Source organism: Poecilia latipinna, unplaced genomic scaffold (genome assembly GCF_001443285.1).
Source record: "Poecilia latipinna isolate Pla-1442-1.1 unplaced genomic scaffold, P_latipinna-1.0 Scaffold494, whole genome shotgun sequence".
Lineage (NCBI taxonomy): Eukaryota > Metazoa > Chordata > Actinopteri > Cyprinodontiformes > Poeciliidae > Poecilia > Poecilia latipinna.
Window position 1 is genome coordinate 281,544 of NW_015113110.1, and position 18,531 is coordinate 300,074.

Sequence of the window (18,531 nt, forward strand, 5' to 3'; positions counted from 1 at the left end):
AAAGCAATTTTTTTATAAGCCATAGATGATGTCAATACCTAAAGACAGCAGCATTAGGCCTGTCACGATAACAAATTTTGCTGAGCGATTAATTGTCTAAAAAATTATTGCGATAAACGATAATATTGTTTCAAGACCTTTTGACGCTGATTTAATGGAAATGACTAATAATGCATGCAATTTCCTGCCATAGATAGATACACTTTATTTTCAAACGAACACATAACACTGGAACTGATAAAGTAAATAAACAAAACAACCAAAAACAAAAATAAAATGGATTCTCAGTCTCCATTAACAAAAAATGTGCTTTAATAAAAACTAAACAACATAAAGCCAAAGTGAAAATAAATACGGCATTCAACCAAAAGAGTACAGATTATGAAGTCTGTATACTATATTGCCCTTCAGTAATCACTAGATTTAAATAGAGAAGATGGGCACATCCGACTACCTGATGCAATAGTTCATACACAGGTTTTTTTGCCCCTATTTTCTTAGAACGTTGGCCGTTCTAAGAAAATAGAACAGCCACAACTCGTACACAACTAGTGTAGTGTGCGCTGGACATTACACTAAGAAAATGAGGAAGGGAGGGTCAGTGGAGAGCACCGGAGTTGAGCCTTTTTTATTCAGTGTCATCAACAGACAGAAACAAACGGCAGGAAGAGACGATAAAGCCGATAATTAAAATGTGGTCGATAGATTTAATTTATCGTCCGATTAATTGATTGATCGTTTATCGCGACAGGCGTAGTTGCAACTGTTGAGGCAAGATGTCATTAATCAGTCAGACCACGTACGGGGCAAACAGCTGCTTTAGGGTAATTCTTCAATTATAGGTCATTGCACTAGCAGCTACACACCTGCGAAGCACTTTGTCTGCATCTTAGACATATTTGATGCTATCAGAACAGAAACAGACAGACACAGATACAAACAGATAAACTCAAGCATTTTAAGCATTTGTTGTGTATTTTAAGTATTTTGTTTTCCCCTGCAGGCTGGGTGGCGCTCTGGTTGGTTTTCACAGCTCTCTCCTCTCCAGCCTGCTGCCTGAGGTAACAAACTGATGAAAACAAACTCTAACTGGAGTGTTATTTAAAAAAACAAAACAAAAAAAAAACAACTTCTTAAAAAAAGTACCACAAAACATCCATGCATAATTAATATGATTAATTTTATGTAATTGACCATTCTGCAGTCTTTAACAAGTTTTCTGTAGGGACTGTTTTATATTTAGCTCAAGCCATTTTTTCCATCAACCCTGGTCATTGTCCATGTCCCTACTGAAGAAAAGCATGTTGATACCACGACTGTATTCGACAGTGTTTCGGGTAATGAGCAGAGTTTTTTTTTTTTTTCTCCCCATGTAGCATTTTCTACAGAGGCCAAAAAGTTAACTTTGCTATTGTTTGACCAGAACAAATTTCTATATATTTTTGCTGTGCCTCATGCCATTCTTTCATATAGGTTAGATTTGTGGAAAAATGTCTTTACAATTCAGGACACTGGCACTCAAGTATCATTCTGGTTTACAGACATTTTAGTAGGCTTGTCGTTGTTCCATATTTGTTCTGTTTGAAAACCATGAATAAAACAGCGCTCTGTGTGATATGCAAAACTTGGGATATTGTTTTATATTTTTGTCTTTATTTAAACCTCTGAAAATGTTTATCCTGACCTTTTTACTGTGTTCCTTTGTCATAATGATGCTGTCGAAGCCTTTGCAAAACAGCTATGTTCATATTGGGATGTATTGCATACAGGAGGAATCTATTTTTACTAATTATGTCACTTCTGAAAGCAGTTGGGTGGACTAGATGGTATTTAAAGAGTAAACTGAAGCCTTGAAGAACATCTTTACATTTGTCTTAGCTCACTTCAATAATTTGTGTTGGTGTATGTTGTAAAATCTCAATTATATCATCATGACTGCAAACAATTTGCAAATTTGTGCAGGGGCTGATCTTGTTCACAGCAGTGTATTGCTGATTTAATTTAAACAAGCAAAACAAAATGTCTGATGTACAACAAAGGGACAAAAAAAGTAAATATAAATCATGGAACTAATTAAATGCTGTGCATCAGAGCATTTGGAAACTGGGAAATAGACCAGAAGAGGTTAACATTAAAGGACATACTGTTCAAATAAAGAATGTAAGAGATCAAGTATGCTCTGAGGTTAGAGCTGGACTCTGACTTATGTCTTTTTTCAGTTTCAAATACCTTCTTGTTGCATTAATACAATGTATGTGCCTTTTTGTATTTAAAACAAACAAAAAAAAATAAGTCGTATGACACTCCTCCACTTCTCTTTCTTTTGAGAGAAGAGTCTGCACAAGATCACTTGTACATACAAAAAGATCTCAGTAACTTTGAAGCATTTTTGCAACAGGAGAGAGTCCCCAGTTCCAGCCTGCCTTTTCACAACAACCCACACTGTAAACTGAAAATCTATCAGATAGTCTTTATCTTAGCATAAGATTGTAGTTTTTAGCATATTGTGTCTAAACAGAACTATTTTAAAGTCTACAGAAACACAGTGGATGGTGTATTATACTTTTGTCTTGGAGTACATGTAACTCAAGTGCTAAGGGGAGAAGGTTCACTGAATTTAATGTTGCAACCTCAGGTACTGAACAAATTGTTGTTGTTTTTTTTATTATTATTTAAAGTTAGCTTTTACTGCAGTACACTAAATGTATATCTGAAATACAGAGTTCATAATATGGGCCACAAGTAAGGTTGTTTGCTGCTGAGGTTGTGAAGACTACTTTACAGCCATTTTGAAGGATTTATCTTGAAATCAACTTATCTTCATCTGTTCAGCTGTTTGTTCATTACCTTCATCGTCCAGCTTACCAACTCCAGAATGGCGGTCAGGAAGCGTTCCATCTTGGCTCTCGGCCAGTTGGTGGCCTGCTGTAGCCCCGCCCTCTTCTCTCAGCTGACTGAACACCTGTTGAAAGAACTGGCAAAGAACCCGCAAACATCACTGACGAGGACATACATCCAGTGCTTGGCAACTGTTAGTCGGCAAGGCGGCCATCGAGTTGGTGAGAAATTTTCTCTTTACTCAGGGTACAATTAGTTTTCCATATGAAATTTTATATCATATAATGAGGATGTTTAAAATTTATTAACAACATATTTATAACAGTATGCTCCTATTAAATCTAATAGAAATGAAATAATGATGACATCTAATTTTCTTTTTTTTTTGACTTGGACGTACAATACATATTTGTCCTTTTGAATGAGTGCTTGCCTCTTTGGTTTTCTTCTTTCTCTAAACCCAACGTCATCCAAAACTAAAAAAAAAAAAATGTTTATTTCACATTTATTCATTGAAATGGATGCGTAGACATTGTTTCCAATATTCAAAAGAGTAGCTTGTCTAGGAAGTGGTTGTGCGTGTTCAGCCATTCACATTTACACTTATGGGTAATTAAAGCCCATATCACTGACAGGTATAACGCCATTATTGCACAAAACAAATAAATTTATCATTTGTAGTTCTGACAGCCTTTATTATTCAAAAATAGCTAATTGTCAAAAACCGTCCCTAAAATGTTGCAATGAAAGTTCAATGAAAGTTCTATGGTGTAAAAACTTATACTTGTTCTCATGACAACCATAACTTTCGTGGTTTCTGTAACAGGTTTGTATTTTCATAACAAGCATTTTATAGACTGGTATAACTGTTTAAATTAAGGTGATGTGTCACAATTTATTGTAACTTTAGATTTCTTTCCTGTTTTATTGCAGGAGAGCATTTAGAGAAACTGATCCCAATGGTGGTGAAGTTCACCAGTGTGGAGGACGATGAGCTGAGGGAGTATTGCTTCCAAGCCTTTGAAGCCTTTATACGAAAGTACAAACAAACACGTTGCTTCCTTCACTTCAGGAAAACATTATATTGAATTTCTCCCGTTTCCTTTCCATTCATTAATGCTTCTCATCAGACATTCACCTCAGCCTAACCCCAAACCACTGGGCAGGTTAATTATCTGGGGAAATCTAGCCAATCTCACCACGAACAGAATAAATTACACACCGAGTCACAAACAAACAAACTGGCAGATAATGTGAAGCCTGTATGTTATCTACAAGTGTGCTTCTCAGTACACCACAGGTTAGAAAAGTAAGCTGATCACCTGTTTAGAAGAAGATGCATTCTTTGGCTCTGATCAAAAACCGCTTTTTGTTGGGTCACAGTTTTAGGTGTTTGTTGGTAAAAGTTCTTTACAACAATCACATGAATTTTATTGAACATCTTTCATTCACTTATTTACATTGAATTGTTTGAGTTTGCATTTTTTGTTTGCCTTATCCTTCCGTTTTAATTACAGCTAACTGTCAAACACTGTGATATCTGTAAACAGGTGTTATTCGGACAGATGTTCCGGAAAAATATCCTCTGTGCATTTGTTCATTCCCCTCATTTAATAAATAGTTGCGTGCTTAAATACAACACAGTTCAAATAGATGACAATTATTTAAACATTTTTATTTTGTATTTTTCGGACTATAAGCCACTACATTTTTCCCATGCTTTGAACATGCGGCTTATAGCCTGGTGCGGCTTTTCTGTGGATTTTTCTTCAACGTTTCCAGTTTTCTTTATTTATTTATTTATTTTTTTACTTTGTGGGTGCGGTTTATAGTGAGGTGCACCCTATAGTCTGGAAAATACGGAATTTATTGAAATTTATTGAATATGAATCATGATATCACCAACACGTTTTCTTGCAGGGTTGCTCTGTTTTTGGCGACATCTTTCCTCCTATTACCTCTGTTCAGCTTGAACATGATGCTACCACCACCGTCTTTTACAGTGGGGTTGATGTGTTGAGGGTAACGTGTTATATTCAATAAACGTGCTATTTTTTTCTTTGAAAAGATTGTGCTTTGAGAGTTGAGCTGTAATAAATTCAAATAAAACAGAATAAGGAACAAATAACACTGTTTACTGGGATTTACAGGACATAACTGGAAACTGAAATGTATAAATTTAGCCAAGAAGGCCTAATCTTTAAATAAACCTCTTGATAAAGATGCAAACAATCCTAATTTGCTTCCCTTTTTTGAGAACATATGTATTTTTGTCTAGTACTCACATTGTGTTTGTTCACTAGATGTCCAAAGGAAATGTCACCTCATGTTGCCACAGTGACCAAGCTCTGTCTGAAGTTCATGACCTTTGACCCTAACTACAACTATGATGACAACGAGGAAGATGAAGACAGCATGGACATAGAGGATGGAGCTGATGAAGGTTTGTTGTCAGGTTTTTATCTGCTGTTTTCCTTGAGCAAAACAGTAAGATTTAAAAAAAATATATATCAAAATCTGATATTCACCAACATAAATTAATGAATTCTGTTTCTTTTGTCATAATTAAAAACATGAATATTCTGACCTGGGTCTTCAAAAAGGAGAAAAATCTGGGTTTTAATCAAATGTCCAAAACCCCAGTTCTCTGCTTAACCAGTGTCAAAACATCATATTAGAAATAAATTCCAATAAATCTTGAAGATACTCTGAAGAAGTATCATGTTTTAACTTCTCACAGAATCAGATGATGAGTACAGTGATGACGACGACATGAGCTGGAAGGTTCGCCGCTCCGCCATCAAGTGCCTGGAGGCGTTGATCAGCACGAGGAGAGACCTTCTCCTCTCCTTCTACTCCTCCATCTGCCCGGCTCTGCTGGCCCGATTCAAGGAGCGCGAGGAGAACGTGAAGGCTGACGTTTTTGCTGCTTTTTCCACTCTCCTGAGGCAAACACGAGGCGGTTCAAGTCATCACAGCCTCATTGCAGCCAGTTCAGAGCCAGGAACGAGCCGGGAGGAAGAACCAGCGGTCGCTTTGCTGAAAAAAGAGGTGCTGAAAACGGATGTTAATACCTGAGGCCAGAAGAAAAATTTAATCTCTAAAACTGAGTCATTTATTATTGCGTGAAACATTGTTAAAATTAAAATCACCATATGTTATGTGACTGCACATCCTTACCAGGGGTGCCACTAAATGAGGTCAACAAGTGCTGTATTTTAGAAACAAAAAAACATTTTACACTTTTTGTCAAGAAAGGAAACCCATGTCTTGCAAATGGGGTCCTGTTTTGAGATATCCATGTTTAATGTGTGATTTCATCTCCGTTCAGGTGCCGGTGATTGTGAAGGCTCTCCATAAACAGTTAAAGGAGAAGAGTCTTAAATCTCGGCAGGGCTGCTTCTGTCTTCTGACAGAGGTGGCCTACACAGTACCTGGAGCCTTGGAAGAGCATATACCTGTCCTTATGCCTGGTACACATACATTGTGATATTGACCCATTATCTTTATTAATGTGGTATAAATCTCAAATTTATTCAAGGTCAGCTTTTTTTTTCATTTTCAGTTTTTCACACTGAAACTATCTCTTTGTTGTTTCCTTTAGCTTACTTTCTCTTTCCTTTGCTTTCTTTTTTCTTAATCCCTTTTTTTTTGTTTTTCCTCCTCTTCTTCCAGGCATTGTCTTTTCTCTGACTGATAAATCCACCTCCTCCACCATGAGGATTGATGCTCTTTCGTTCTTCCACGTTCTTCTCATCTCCCACCATCCCCAAGCCTTTCAGCCACACATGCAGGTTGTTCAAATCTCCTCTAATTCTTTGCTCTGAAGACTTTAAACCAAAACAATGAACATGCATTTTGTGGGAAGTGGTAAAGTTTGGTCAGAACAATCTCAGTTATCTCAATGTTGTCTTGAAAATCACACCCTGAACCATTAACGGGTGTCTGGGCGTCTCAACGTCTTCATAGTTGTCCTCTCTGTCGCTCCTGCAGATGCTGCTGCCTGCCGTCCTAACATGCGTTGAGGACACTTTCTATAAGATCACCTCGGAGGCGCTGCTGGTCACTCAGCAGTTAATCAAAGTGATGAGGCCACAGGGACAGACGACCACATCCTCAGGTTTTGACCCAAAGCCTTTCATTCAGAAGGTATATCCTATTCTTTTAAATGTTGTATTCAGTCTACATTGTTGGGGTTGGAATTATTATTTTTTTGTTGTTTTAGGAGAGGAAAACCAGCTTCAGTTTACCAAAAAACTGTTTAGTCAACAAAGTGGGTCTACTTTAAAGATATACTACTTAAGATATAAAAAAGAATTTGATTTATGTGCAGCAAACATCCAAACATCCTTTGCTTATCCTGCTTGTAGGAATCTGCAATGCTTCTGTGTTTTACCTTTAAACACAGGGGAATCCAAAATGCTTATATAAATAAGCTGGGAAATCTGTGTTATTTGTGTTGAGTAGAAATTAGGTTTCTGCTTCCTCCAGAATATCAAAGAAACATTTATCCTTGCAGGCTTTGTCCCATTTCACTGATTATTTTCTTTCACTGGATACGTCTGTTGTTGTTTACATTGTTTTGTTCTAATTTATTATTTGTTCCTGTTTTGGTTTTTTTGTTTATTTGCCTTGGATTAACTGTTGTTTCGCTCCAGATGTGTTTTATTTTGTCACATTTTCTTTATTAAATCTTCTTTCCTGCAGGTGTTTTCAGTGACAATGAAGCGGCTCAAAGCAACAGACATTGACCAGGAAGTGAAGGAGAGAGCTATTTCCTGCATGGGTCACATGGTGTGTCATCTTGGCGACCACCTGGGGACGGAGCTGCAGGGAGTCTTGGGGATCTTTTTGGACAGGTTGAAAAATGAGATAACAAGACTGACAGCGGTGAAGACCCTCACCCTCATCTCTGCATCTCCACTAAAGGTTCACTAGGAAACTTTTTCTTAATGAATTTACAAAAATAAAACCTGACTTTCTTTTAAAATATGAAAGCAACATTCCTCACTCCTCCAGATTGACATGACAGCCATCTTGCCGGAGGCTTTGTCGGTGTTGGGGTCTTTCTTGCGGAAGAACCAGCGAGTTCTGAAGCTTAGCACGTTGGCCTGTCTCACAGCGCTGGTTACCCATCATGCCGCCAGCATCAAGCCAGCTGCTCTGGAGCCTGTGTTAAGTGAGATTCCTCCTCTAGTGGATGAGAGCGACATGCATGTATCACAGGTACTCACACCGACAATGCTTTTTCTAAAACCAGATATTTTTTTCTGTCTGTAAAACACTAAAATCTCTGCATCACTTAAACCACTAAATATTTTTTAGATGAATTTGTCACAGTGAAAATACACCAATCAGACTTAGTATTATGGCCACCTGTTTAATACCTTTTATTCTGCCCATTGCAGGCCTGGAGCATCCAACAATAGCTGCATCGCTATTTTGGTGTTTGGTATTTTGGGTCAATATTGATACTTTTGATATTGATGTTGACCCGATATATCAGCACAAATCATAGATACTTTTATTACTTATTTTGTAGTGTGAAATGTTAGAAAAGGCTTGATCAAGTGATATTACTCAAACAGAGAACAATAGTCAATGTCAACAATAGGTTTGAGAACAACTGACCCTTTTGTTATTAACCAGTGGGCCTGAGTACAGAGTACAAGCTCTGTTGGATGGAAGTAGTAAGGCGGACTAAATGCTGGAGAATAGGGCTTTTATAGGTGTGTTTATTTCAGATTATGGATGCAGGCTGGGATAATCCGATGCTCATGTTTTGACTGATATTGGACTAATTTCTGATATTAATGTCCGATCGCGACATCCCAATCTTTTATTTCTTAATTAGAAACTTGGGAAGCAGTTAGTTCAGCATGTAGGGACATTTGATTGTTTTATTTAAACTGCATACATTTTTATCAACTATATTTATGGTTATAATAGTTATAAACTATTTATAGTTTATATCAACTATAAAACTAATTTTAATTTATGACTCTGCATCTCGGTGACACCATGATGATAGTGGAGAGTCGTTGCCTTCCTAGTTAATTTTCACTGTGCTAAACCTGCTGCCAACTACAGAAAATAAAATCAGGATTTGAACCATAAAGCATGACTTTATGTGAGCCAAACTTCTGGAGCTGTTTTTTGCTGTTAAAATGCTTTATATACTTTATCCTTTCCTCTGTTTAGGTGTCCATTACCTTGTTAACTTGCATGGCCAAAGCCTGCCCCTCCTCTCTGGCTAAAATCAGCTCATCTGTGCTGTCTGGAGTCTTTAAGCTCATCCACTCCCCGCTGCTGCAGGGTGGAGCACTTCTGGCTATACTGGACTTCCTCCAAGCCCTGGTGGTGAGCAAGGCTACAAACCTGGGCTACAGGTAAGCTGGTGAGCTCAACTGTCCCAACATCTAGAAAACTAAGAGTGTCGTACTTGGGTCAACACAGATTGATGGGAAAGTCATTCAAGACCAATAACTGCTAATAGTTTGCGACCAATGAATTGTTGACCAACAAAGGTTAAAAATTGCAGATAGGAATCAGGTAATTTTAGAGCTGACGTTGCAAATGGATGTATCTTTTCGCCAGCTCTATAAAATTACAATCATGCCAAAATTTGGTGTTTCCCTCAGGCTTGTAAACAGCTGTTATTTCATCAGGGTATGAGAAAACCTTCCAAAACTTACAATGTCAAAGTCTCCTTTGCTGATTAGAAGCTATTATATTTTATTACAGAAAATAAAAACAGTGAAACTTGATCAGGGCTCCCCTCACGTCACCGGTCCAGATTAAATCATGTCTCCAGTGTGTGGACATCACTCTTGAGTCACAACTGAGTCAGGCCCGCTTTGTTATTCTACGAAATCAATAATGATGTGATTACTGTTTTCAAGGGGAACTCCACAAATGATGCTGATAAGGATCACTTCGCTAATCACAGGCAGTAATACTGAGTCTGGTAAAACTGACGTGTAATGCCTTCTGTGGCTCTCCAGGAACTTTGTCAAAATTAAGGCTGTCCCAAGCTGACGTATGGAGAACATTAACCAGTGCCAAAACTGATAAATGACCTGACTATAAAATATCCTACACTTAAACTTACCTCAATTGTTGGCCTCATGTGGTGGCAAGGAAAACCGATCTGCTGGTCGGAGGGTTCCAGCTTCTTTTTGGGGGACATTTTCAGTGACATAAGGATGGCATGTCAGATGCAATTAGGCTCTGAAGACTTCTATAAAACTTGTGTGTTAATCAGTGGCTCTGTTATGACAGGACAGCAACAGTCTCCGTTTGTGCAACACAAAAAGGTGGAACTTATTTCCTCCAAATGACATCAACCTACTCCAGATAAAAAGATAAAAATGTTCTCATCCGCAGTGACAAGATGCAAGAAGAGGGCCAGGTTGAGGAATTTTGAATCCAGATTTCCATACTTCTGAAATATATGTAACCAACTCTATGATCAAAATATGCATTGCTTTAGACTATGATGAAAGCACTCTGACATTAACATCTAAATTAAATACACTCACATTGAAAAGTAAGAATGCCCACTTTAAAGCTTTTCCGTACGATTGACTCGGTGACTGCAAAATTACCCACTTCCTACCCCTGCAAAACATCATCAACCATCACCCACAAACACCATGCTTGATGTGGTTGTGGTGCTGAGATGCTGTGCAGGCTCTTCATGCACCATGCAGCTGTTCATTATGGACGAGGATCTCTGCTTTGGTCTGATCTGTCTAAAGAACACTGTTCTAGTAATCTTGGGATTCTTTCAGATGCAACTTTGCAAACTAAAGTTGAAGTCTGTTTTGAAAACAAAAACACTTTTTTATTCAACCTGAACACACATATGTTTACCCTTTTTCATGTTTGTAGTGTAATAAACTTTAAAATTTTATATTATTTTGGCCTGTTGAGTCTTGCGCTTTTGCTTTTGGGTTTATTTGTTAACTCAACAGGATAAACTTAAGGTGAATTTGCTAAGATGACCACTCTTGGGGAGACTTTTATGTTAAATGATGGAAAATCAGTTTAACCCTTCCCAGATTGATGGGAATCAGCTGTAACTTCTCGACATTGCTGAAGTTTTCCTGTCTCGCAGTTCTGTTGGTATGCACAATGTGCTTCAGGCCATTGATCTCCCAAAACTGCTGCTTTTTTGAGGTGTTGATGATCAGAACCTAAATCCCCTCAGGTTCCTGTTCATTACAAAGGGCATCCTGTGGTTTGAACTCATATTTTTTTGTGTATTTGAAGTCAGATTTACGTCATTTTAGAGTCTGTGAAAGACCCAATCATTTTTGTTGTGCCCCAAGAAATAAAACCATAAAACTGCAAAAGTGTCTACTTTTTACAATGACTGTTAATACCACACAACATAGATTACGTTTCATTTAGCAGTGTTGTTGCACTTTGCAGTGATTTGTGATGTATCAACACCTGTACATAAGTACAGGCATCATACTTTTTTTTCCTTCTTTTTACTTCCATATTTTCCTCTCTTCTTCAGTCAGTTGCTGAAGTCTCTTATGGAGCCATTTCAAAGCACCAAGTCCTCTGCGGACGACCTGCACAGACAGTCCTACCACTCCGTGGCTCGCTGTGTGGCTGCTCTGTCCTCTGCTTCTCCAAAAGAGACGCCTGGCACTGTGGCCAGCCTCATACAGCAGGTGTGTGACTCTTCTTTTCAACTATATAGGAAGAGTTTTTCTCAAGGTATTAGATACTGTTTGTTTTAGTCCGTCTCATAAAATCCCAGTGAAATCCTCAGACGTTTGTGGTTGTTATGTGTCAAATAAAAATGGATCTCTTACTAATACCTCCTACAGTATTAACACTCCCCCTTTCTTATTATTTTTGTGAAACACAGTACCACTGATGCTTAACGATGTCATCCTGAGTGTTTGTCTTATAAAAGCTCACTTCTCTCTTCCCTAAGGTGAAGAACTCCAGTTCCCCAGAGTCGGCTCAGGTCCTGTCGCTGTTGTGTCTGGGGGAGGTGGGGAGGAGCGGCAGTCTGGGAGGGAGTAAGGAGGTTCAGGGAGTCATCTTGGAGGCCTTCTCCTCAACCAACGAGGAGGTAGGACACAGATGATAAAAAAGCTGAGCTTGATAGCTCTTCCAAACCGGCATAAAACAAAAGGACAGGAAAAACAAAGAAAAATTTCACACTCATTTCACAGTCATTGGATTGAGGTTTTCACATATTCAGTGAAAACACTGAATAAAAAATAAAAAATAAAAAAAACGATCCCCTGGAGCAACTTCATCTCTGTTTCTTCTTAAAGCCACAGCTTGTTGTTGTAAAAATATGCCAACACAAATTATCTTCACAAGCATTGAGGCATCATCCCTTCTGCGTTCCCAGATAAAAACAGCGGCGTCCTGCGCTTTAGGAGGCATGGCGGTCGGCAGCCTAAATGAGTTTCTGCCCTTCATGCTGAAGGAGATCTCAGCTCAACCACGAAGACAATACCTGCTGCTTCACTCCCTCAAAGAGGTCATCAGGTCAGTGTTTATATCAAAGGTTTTATAAGCTAAGCAAGTTTTGTTTCTTGAGGCCTTCATGGTATCTCCGCTGAAGCTTTTTCTCTTTCTCTGCTCAGCGCATGTCCAGCCTCCAGTCTCTCACCTCATGTGGAGTCGATCTGGGCTTTGCTGTTTCAGCACTGTGAGAGTCAGGAGGAGGGGACCAGGAACCTAGTGGCTGAATGTTTGGGAAAACTGACCTTAGTCAACCCTGCACAACTTCTGCCCAGACTAAAACAACAACTTAAAGCTGGTATGGTGGGGGCTAAGTTCTTTTTTTTCTGTCCTTTGTTCATCATGTTGGATCTTTTTAGACATTTAGATACCTCACATTTCCACTTACCACATGACATTTTGAAAATAAATGAGCTTAATGGGAACATGCCAATTACAAAGTTTTTTGATAAAAAGTTTTACTGCCAGGATGACGTGTTTTTTCATATCTACTGATGTTGGTTTGTTTCACAAAACTGTAAATCAAACACTTTTTTAGCATCACACAAGTCATGTGATAAACAACTTGTGTTATTTCTCTTATTTTATGGAAACAATGCAATTGTGAAGTTGTTTTTTTTGACATTAGCAAAGTATCAAAGTTTTTCTCACATTTCTAATGGAAATGCTAGCACTGCGAAGCATAAAGAGCTCTACGCATTTATAGTGCAAGAAGATAAGGAGGATGAAATTATCAGTTTTCAAGAATCTGAAGTGGTGTTTTTGTTCTTTAATAGCTGCTCTAATGAAACTCTTATCAAGAAACATATCACGTCAATCTATCCTGGCTGAATAATAAAGATTATAATGCTTTCTTCCACAGTTAAAACCAGAGCAAAATCTCTTTACAAATAAAACATAACCATTTTGGTATCACTTATTAATAAAACATAATCAAAGCACATTGCACATGGCCAACGGAGAAACACAGAGTTTCATGGAATTTAGGTACAATAAAAACAAAGTTTAATCATGCTCAGGAAACAGTCATTTACTGTTTCCTGAGTAAAACCCAACCAGCTTCATTTTGTCTCTCTGCAATGTCCATGGCAACTGGGACACACATTTCTCTTTTTCCTGAAATGTTTCTGTGCTCATATCAGCAAAACCACAGAGTTTAACCTCAGTTATTTTAGTTCAGATCCCAGGGGTGTAATGTTAAAAATGGATTACTTTAAATATCTCATTTGTAGAATTATTTTTGGTAACTTGTAGAACTTGACCCACCTCATGAAACAGAGTCTAGTTTTAACTCTCTGCTCATGCTTGTTGCCTTACAGGTTCTCCTCTGACTCGCAGCACGGTGGTGACAGCTGTAAAGTTCACCATCGTTGACCATCCAGCTCCCATAGACTCACTGCTGAAAGACAGCATTGGTAAAACACAGCTTTAGCAGTAAATCTTTACTCTTTGTTCACTTTTTAATATAAATTCTACAACAATGTTTTACCGGCCATATGATTGCACATAAAAACGTTTGTCAAATTCAGTGCACCGTGTTGCCACTCAGAACAGCCTCGGTTATGATGAGTCATAGTTTCTGGTGATATAACTTTATGCAGGCTTAGTGTGAGTATCTGATTCAGAAGTAGTCAAACTTGGATAGGGTACATTAAACAGGCCTGATGGGCACAAAGAAACCTGCTGTTTTGGACTCGTTCTGATGATTTCTGCCTCAGCGCTTCAGCTGTGATGAGTCTATGCTTACTGAAGCCTCAGGCTACTGAGGTAGTCATCTGTTGTCACAACCCATAAGCTTCAAGCACAATTTGTTTTAATTCGCAGATGATTTTCCAACTAAATATTTCAGTTAGTTCAGTGGTGAACTCAGCTACCATGATGTGTCCGTATTAGCATTCTGAAAACATCATACCGTGCAAAAAATATTTATAATCCTTCAACATTTTTTTTTACATTTGTTATGTTGTAATTACAAACATCAGTGTATTAACCTAGCTTTCACGCAAAATACCAATACAAAGTTGTGGATTTTATTAAGTAGGAAAAATTACAACAGCATTATGCCGCCAACACCATGTTTCCTGGTGAGGTTGTTGTGATTAGAATGACAGTTAATGTCTTCATTTCGACCCACATGAAGCATTTTGCATGAATGCCAATAAGATCCTTATTTAATGTTTCCCTTTTGATACTATTGATATACTTCAGCAGGAAATTCTTATAGATTTTTTAAACAGCGACTTCCTTCCTGCCACTCTATCACAAAGATCATATTTAGTGTGTGACTAATAGTGGCTCTGACTTGTCTGATGCATTTTGATCTTTACTTATGTTCTTTACCAAACCTTAAAAGGCGAGGAGGGAACAGCTGCATTTATGTACTAATTTTGTAACTTCTAAAGGTAGTGAGTGGCGCTTCATTACCTTTAGGCCAAGTTGGATGGATACAAATGTGTGTATAGATTTTTTTTCTTTCTTTTCACAAACTTTTAAAACTACATGCTGTTTTCCTTCTACTTTGCAATATGCAATACAATTTTTGGGCCTGTCCCATGAATTTCTAATGAGACACAATTATGTTTGTGGATCTACTGTGACAAGAAGAGTGTAGAAAAATAGATTTAAAATTTGAAATCCAAAACCATTTTTAGCATTCTTTAGTATATTAGCGGCTTTTTTTTTTCATATCCGTTGAAGTTTTCAAACTTTGTTAATGGTGATACAAAAATTTTCTCTTTTACTCCGACAGGTGACTTTCTGAAGACTCTGCAGGACAGTGACATCAACGTGCGCCGTGTCGCCTTGGTGATGTTTAACTCTGCTACTCATAACAAACCATCTCTCATCAAAGGTCTGCTGGGAACAATCCTGCCTCACCTTTACAAGGAAACCCAGATCAGGAAGGACCTCATCAGGGAGGTGTGTTGGCTGATGGAGACTCTGCAAGTAATGACAGTCTGTGCAAATGTAATGCTTTGCATGTGTGCTGCAGGTGGAGATGGGACCCTTCAAACACACGGTGGATGATGGTTTGGATGTGCGTAAAGCAGCATTTGAGTGTATGTACACTCTGCTGGACAGCTGCCTAGAGGGGCTGGATGTCCTGCAGTTTCTGGATCATGTGGAGGAAGGACTCAAAGACCACTATGATATCAAGGTGAGCAGGAATATTATTTGAAAATGAAATAATTGCATCAAATAAATGTCAAGCTTGCTCCATGGAATGTAAGAAAACAGCAATTCAGCTTCCTGGACTGTTAAAGAACAAACTGCCTGTTTTTCTATCACTTCTGTTTATTCTGGGCTGTAGATGTTGACCTTTTTGATGTTGGCCAGACTGGTTTCTTTGTGTCCTGCTGCTGTTCTCCAAAGACTAGACCGACTGGTGGAACCTCTTAAAGCCACCTGCACCACCAAAGTATTGAAATACTTTGAAATTATTACTGAAATATGAGGCATTTGACCCAATTTGTTGACCTGAAGCTTAACCAGAATGCTCACCAAAACAACACGAGTCACACTCTGTGGCATCTTCTACAATCTACAGGTAAAGGCCGGTTCTGTAAAACAGGAGTTTGAGAAGCAGGAGGAACTGCGGCGCTCAGCCATGCGCGCTGTCGCCGCCCTGCTGGCTGTGCCGGAGGTGGAGAGAAGTCCCAGCATGACTGAATTCGCCAACCAGATTAGATCCAACGCCGACATGGCGTCCATCTACCAGAGTGTCCAGGGAGGGGAGGCAGGAGGCTTAGGCCCCACAGAGAGCATGGATATGAGCTAAGCTCTCCTTAAGTGGCTTAGAAGAGAAAATGTTGGTTTTCCAGGGTTTTTTTTTTTTTTTTTGTATTTTTAGAGCTTCAGGCCAATGTTTGATCTAACGTTTGATGCTTTGTTTACTGTGTGAATTTTTTTTCTGCCTTGTTGGATCTTATTAATTATAACCTGTCAATGTGGGCTGAATAAATTTTGAAATATATTATTCTGAAAATAGTGCTTTTTCCACAAACATCTTATAAAGAATATAATTTTTTATTAGACAGCCAGTTTGAGCTCTTTATGACCTGGAGAGAATGCTGCATTGTCATTGAAACAAATGAAACTCTTTGTTCATGTTCTCTTGAACGTGTTTGTAGATGCACCACGGCTTCAGAAAAGTTTGATTTTTATTTAAAAAGTTGCAATTAGAAAGGTGCCAAGACAAAAGTAGTTTTCTTAAATCCAGCCTTGTGGTGATGCCATATTTATCCTGGCATTCTTTTACAGTTCTTTGGTCTTGCCAGTCATGGAGGGTTGATTTGAGTGTCACTATGTGGATAGATGTGCTGCAAGCATTTAATAAATTAGGGCCAGGAATACTTGTGTTTGAATGGTCCCCGGACCTTATCTTGTGAGCAAAAATGCAAAATCTGTAAGGATCATGTATTTTTTACTCCAGTAGTTTCCACCCTTTTATGAAAGGCAGGAAGATATGTGAAGGTTTGGAATGATAACAGTACCAGTCTTCATTTTCTGTATGGAGGCAGAAACTGCAGTAGTGGATTATAGAATCTATTAGTATACTTGAAGCAGAGCAAGATTCCTGAGATGACAAAGTTAGCTGATCTTGCAAACCTGACAAATACTAGACTTGAGTTTTACTTCTATCTGGTGGCCGGTGTAAAACTGTTAGACAAACTGGTGAGATATGAATGGGGGGGAACCAGCCTTATAAGCTGGAGCTTGATGACATTTGATAGGCTACAGGTGATTCTCGTCAGCATGAAGAGTGGACTGGTGATGCCTCCTCACACCACAGAAGGAAAAAGGAAAACGCACTGAGGAGGAGAAGGGAGCAAATGAATCTGATGCCCTAACACACCCAGTATCATCTTTCCTGTAATCATGTAATCAGTTTTTATTAAATTAAAGTATAACTGTTCAGTGTACATAAGAGCAGGGGTGAAAGTAAGGGGGTACGGCAGGGTACTGCGTACCCCTAAAAGATTTAGCGGGGGTTCACAGTACCTGCAAGAGAGAGGAGCGGCTGTCTGCTGTAAAGAATCATTGGGTTCACTGTGCAGCCCTGCTGCATCCACTAATCAGTCGTTACTGATTAGTTTTTTAAGAACAATCTAAAACACGACTTAATCAGTTAATAAATCGCTTTTTTCCCATTTCATATTGTTTCTGAACTGTTTGCGCTATGCTAGAGCAGCGGTGCAATATGTCGATCGCAGAAGGTTTTGAGTCGATCTCGGCATTAGGAGACAAACTGAACGCCGCCAGGACACTGAGACAGTGGTGCAAAAAGTGGGTAGGCAGCACATGCAACGCATAGGGGCGCAGCACCAGAGGGGGCGTCAAAACCCCGTCTGGAGGGGGCGGCGCGCCGATTATGTAGCGAATTTCCTGCACACGCCTTTGCACGGTGGCTCTGGATGATTCTACTCCAGACTCAGTCCACTGCTTCCGCAGGTCCCCCAAGATCTGGAATCGGCACTTTTACACAATCTTCCTCAGAGTCCGGTCACCTACTCTCATTGTGCAGAGTTTTCTGTCACACTTTTTCCTTCCCACAGACTTCCCACTGAGGTGCCTTGGTACAACATGCTGCGAACAGCCTATTTGTTCAGAAATGTCTTTCTGTGTCTCACCCTCTTGCTTGAGGGTGTCAATGATGACCTTCAGGACAGCAGTCAGGTCGGCAGTCTTACCCATGGTTGCAGTTTTGAGTAATGAACCAGGCTGGGAGTTTTTAAAAGCCTCAGGAATCTTTTGCAGGTGTTGATTCAGATGATTAATTGATTAATCATCTGAATCATTAATGATTAATTAATGATTAATTAATGGTTTTTCTAATTAAATACTCAACATTTCTAATTAAATACTCAACATTTTTGCTTTAGTTTTTTGCTCGTATTAACTCTAAAATAGGCCAGGAACATTCCAACTGATGTTCAAGATTTGCTTGAACCTTTTCATGATATGCTAATATTTTGAGACAGGGATTTGAGGTTTTCATGAGCTGTATGCCAAAATCATCAGTATTAAAACAACAAATGACCTGAAATGTTTCAGTTGGTGTGCAATGAATCTAAAATATATGACAGTTTAATTTTTATCATTACATTATGGAAAATAAAGAAATGTATCACAATATGCAAATTTTTGGAGAAGGACCTGTATACACACACGCACGCATGCACACACACCACA

At 38.8% G+C, this 18,531-nt stretch overlaps 1 protein-coding gene across 1 annotated transcript in view; it reads left to right on the top strand.

The window, feature by feature from the left end:
- Positions 1-16,310, top strand: part of cand2 (cullin-associated and neddylation-dissociated 2 (putative)) — a 21,413-nt gene extending 5,103 nt beyond the window's left edge. The window contains exons 5-24 of the mRNA XM_015040079.1: positions 1,004-1,061; positions 2,861-3,059; positions 3,772-3,877; positions 5,142-5,281; positions 5,579-5,889; positions 6,170-6,311; positions 6,514-6,632; positions 6,832-6,987; positions 7,546-7,767; positions 7,858-8,064; positions 9,040-9,227; positions 11,366-11,525; positions 11,795-11,935; positions 12,224-12,363; positions 12,462-12,637; positions 13,659-13,754; positions 15,089-15,258; positions 15,332-15,496; positions 15,650-15,757; positions 15,887-16,310. Coding sequence (XP_014895565.1) covers positions 1,004-1,061; positions 2,861-3,059; positions 3,772-3,877; positions 5,142-5,281; positions 5,579-5,889; positions 6,170-6,311; positions 6,514-6,632; positions 6,832-6,987; positions 7,546-7,767; positions 7,858-8,064; positions 9,040-9,227; positions 11,366-11,525; positions 11,795-11,935; positions 12,224-12,363; positions 12,462-12,637; positions 13,659-13,754; positions 15,089-15,258; positions 15,332-15,496; positions 15,650-15,757; positions 15,887-16,117 — 3,235 coding nt within the window. The 3' untranslated portion in view covers positions 16,118-16,310. The remainder of the gene's footprint in view (positions 1-1,003; positions 1,062-2,860; positions 3,060-3,771; positions 3,878-5,141; positions 5,282-5,578; positions 5,890-6,169; positions 6,312-6,513; positions 6,633-6,831; positions 6,988-7,545; positions 7,768-7,857; positions 8,065-9,039; positions 9,228-11,365; positions 11,526-11,794; positions 11,936-12,223; positions 12,364-12,461; positions 12,638-13,658; positions 13,755-15,088; positions 15,259-15,331; positions 15,497-15,649; positions 15,758-15,886) is intronic.
- The last annotated feature ends 2,221 nt before the right edge of the window (positions 16,311-18,531 follow it).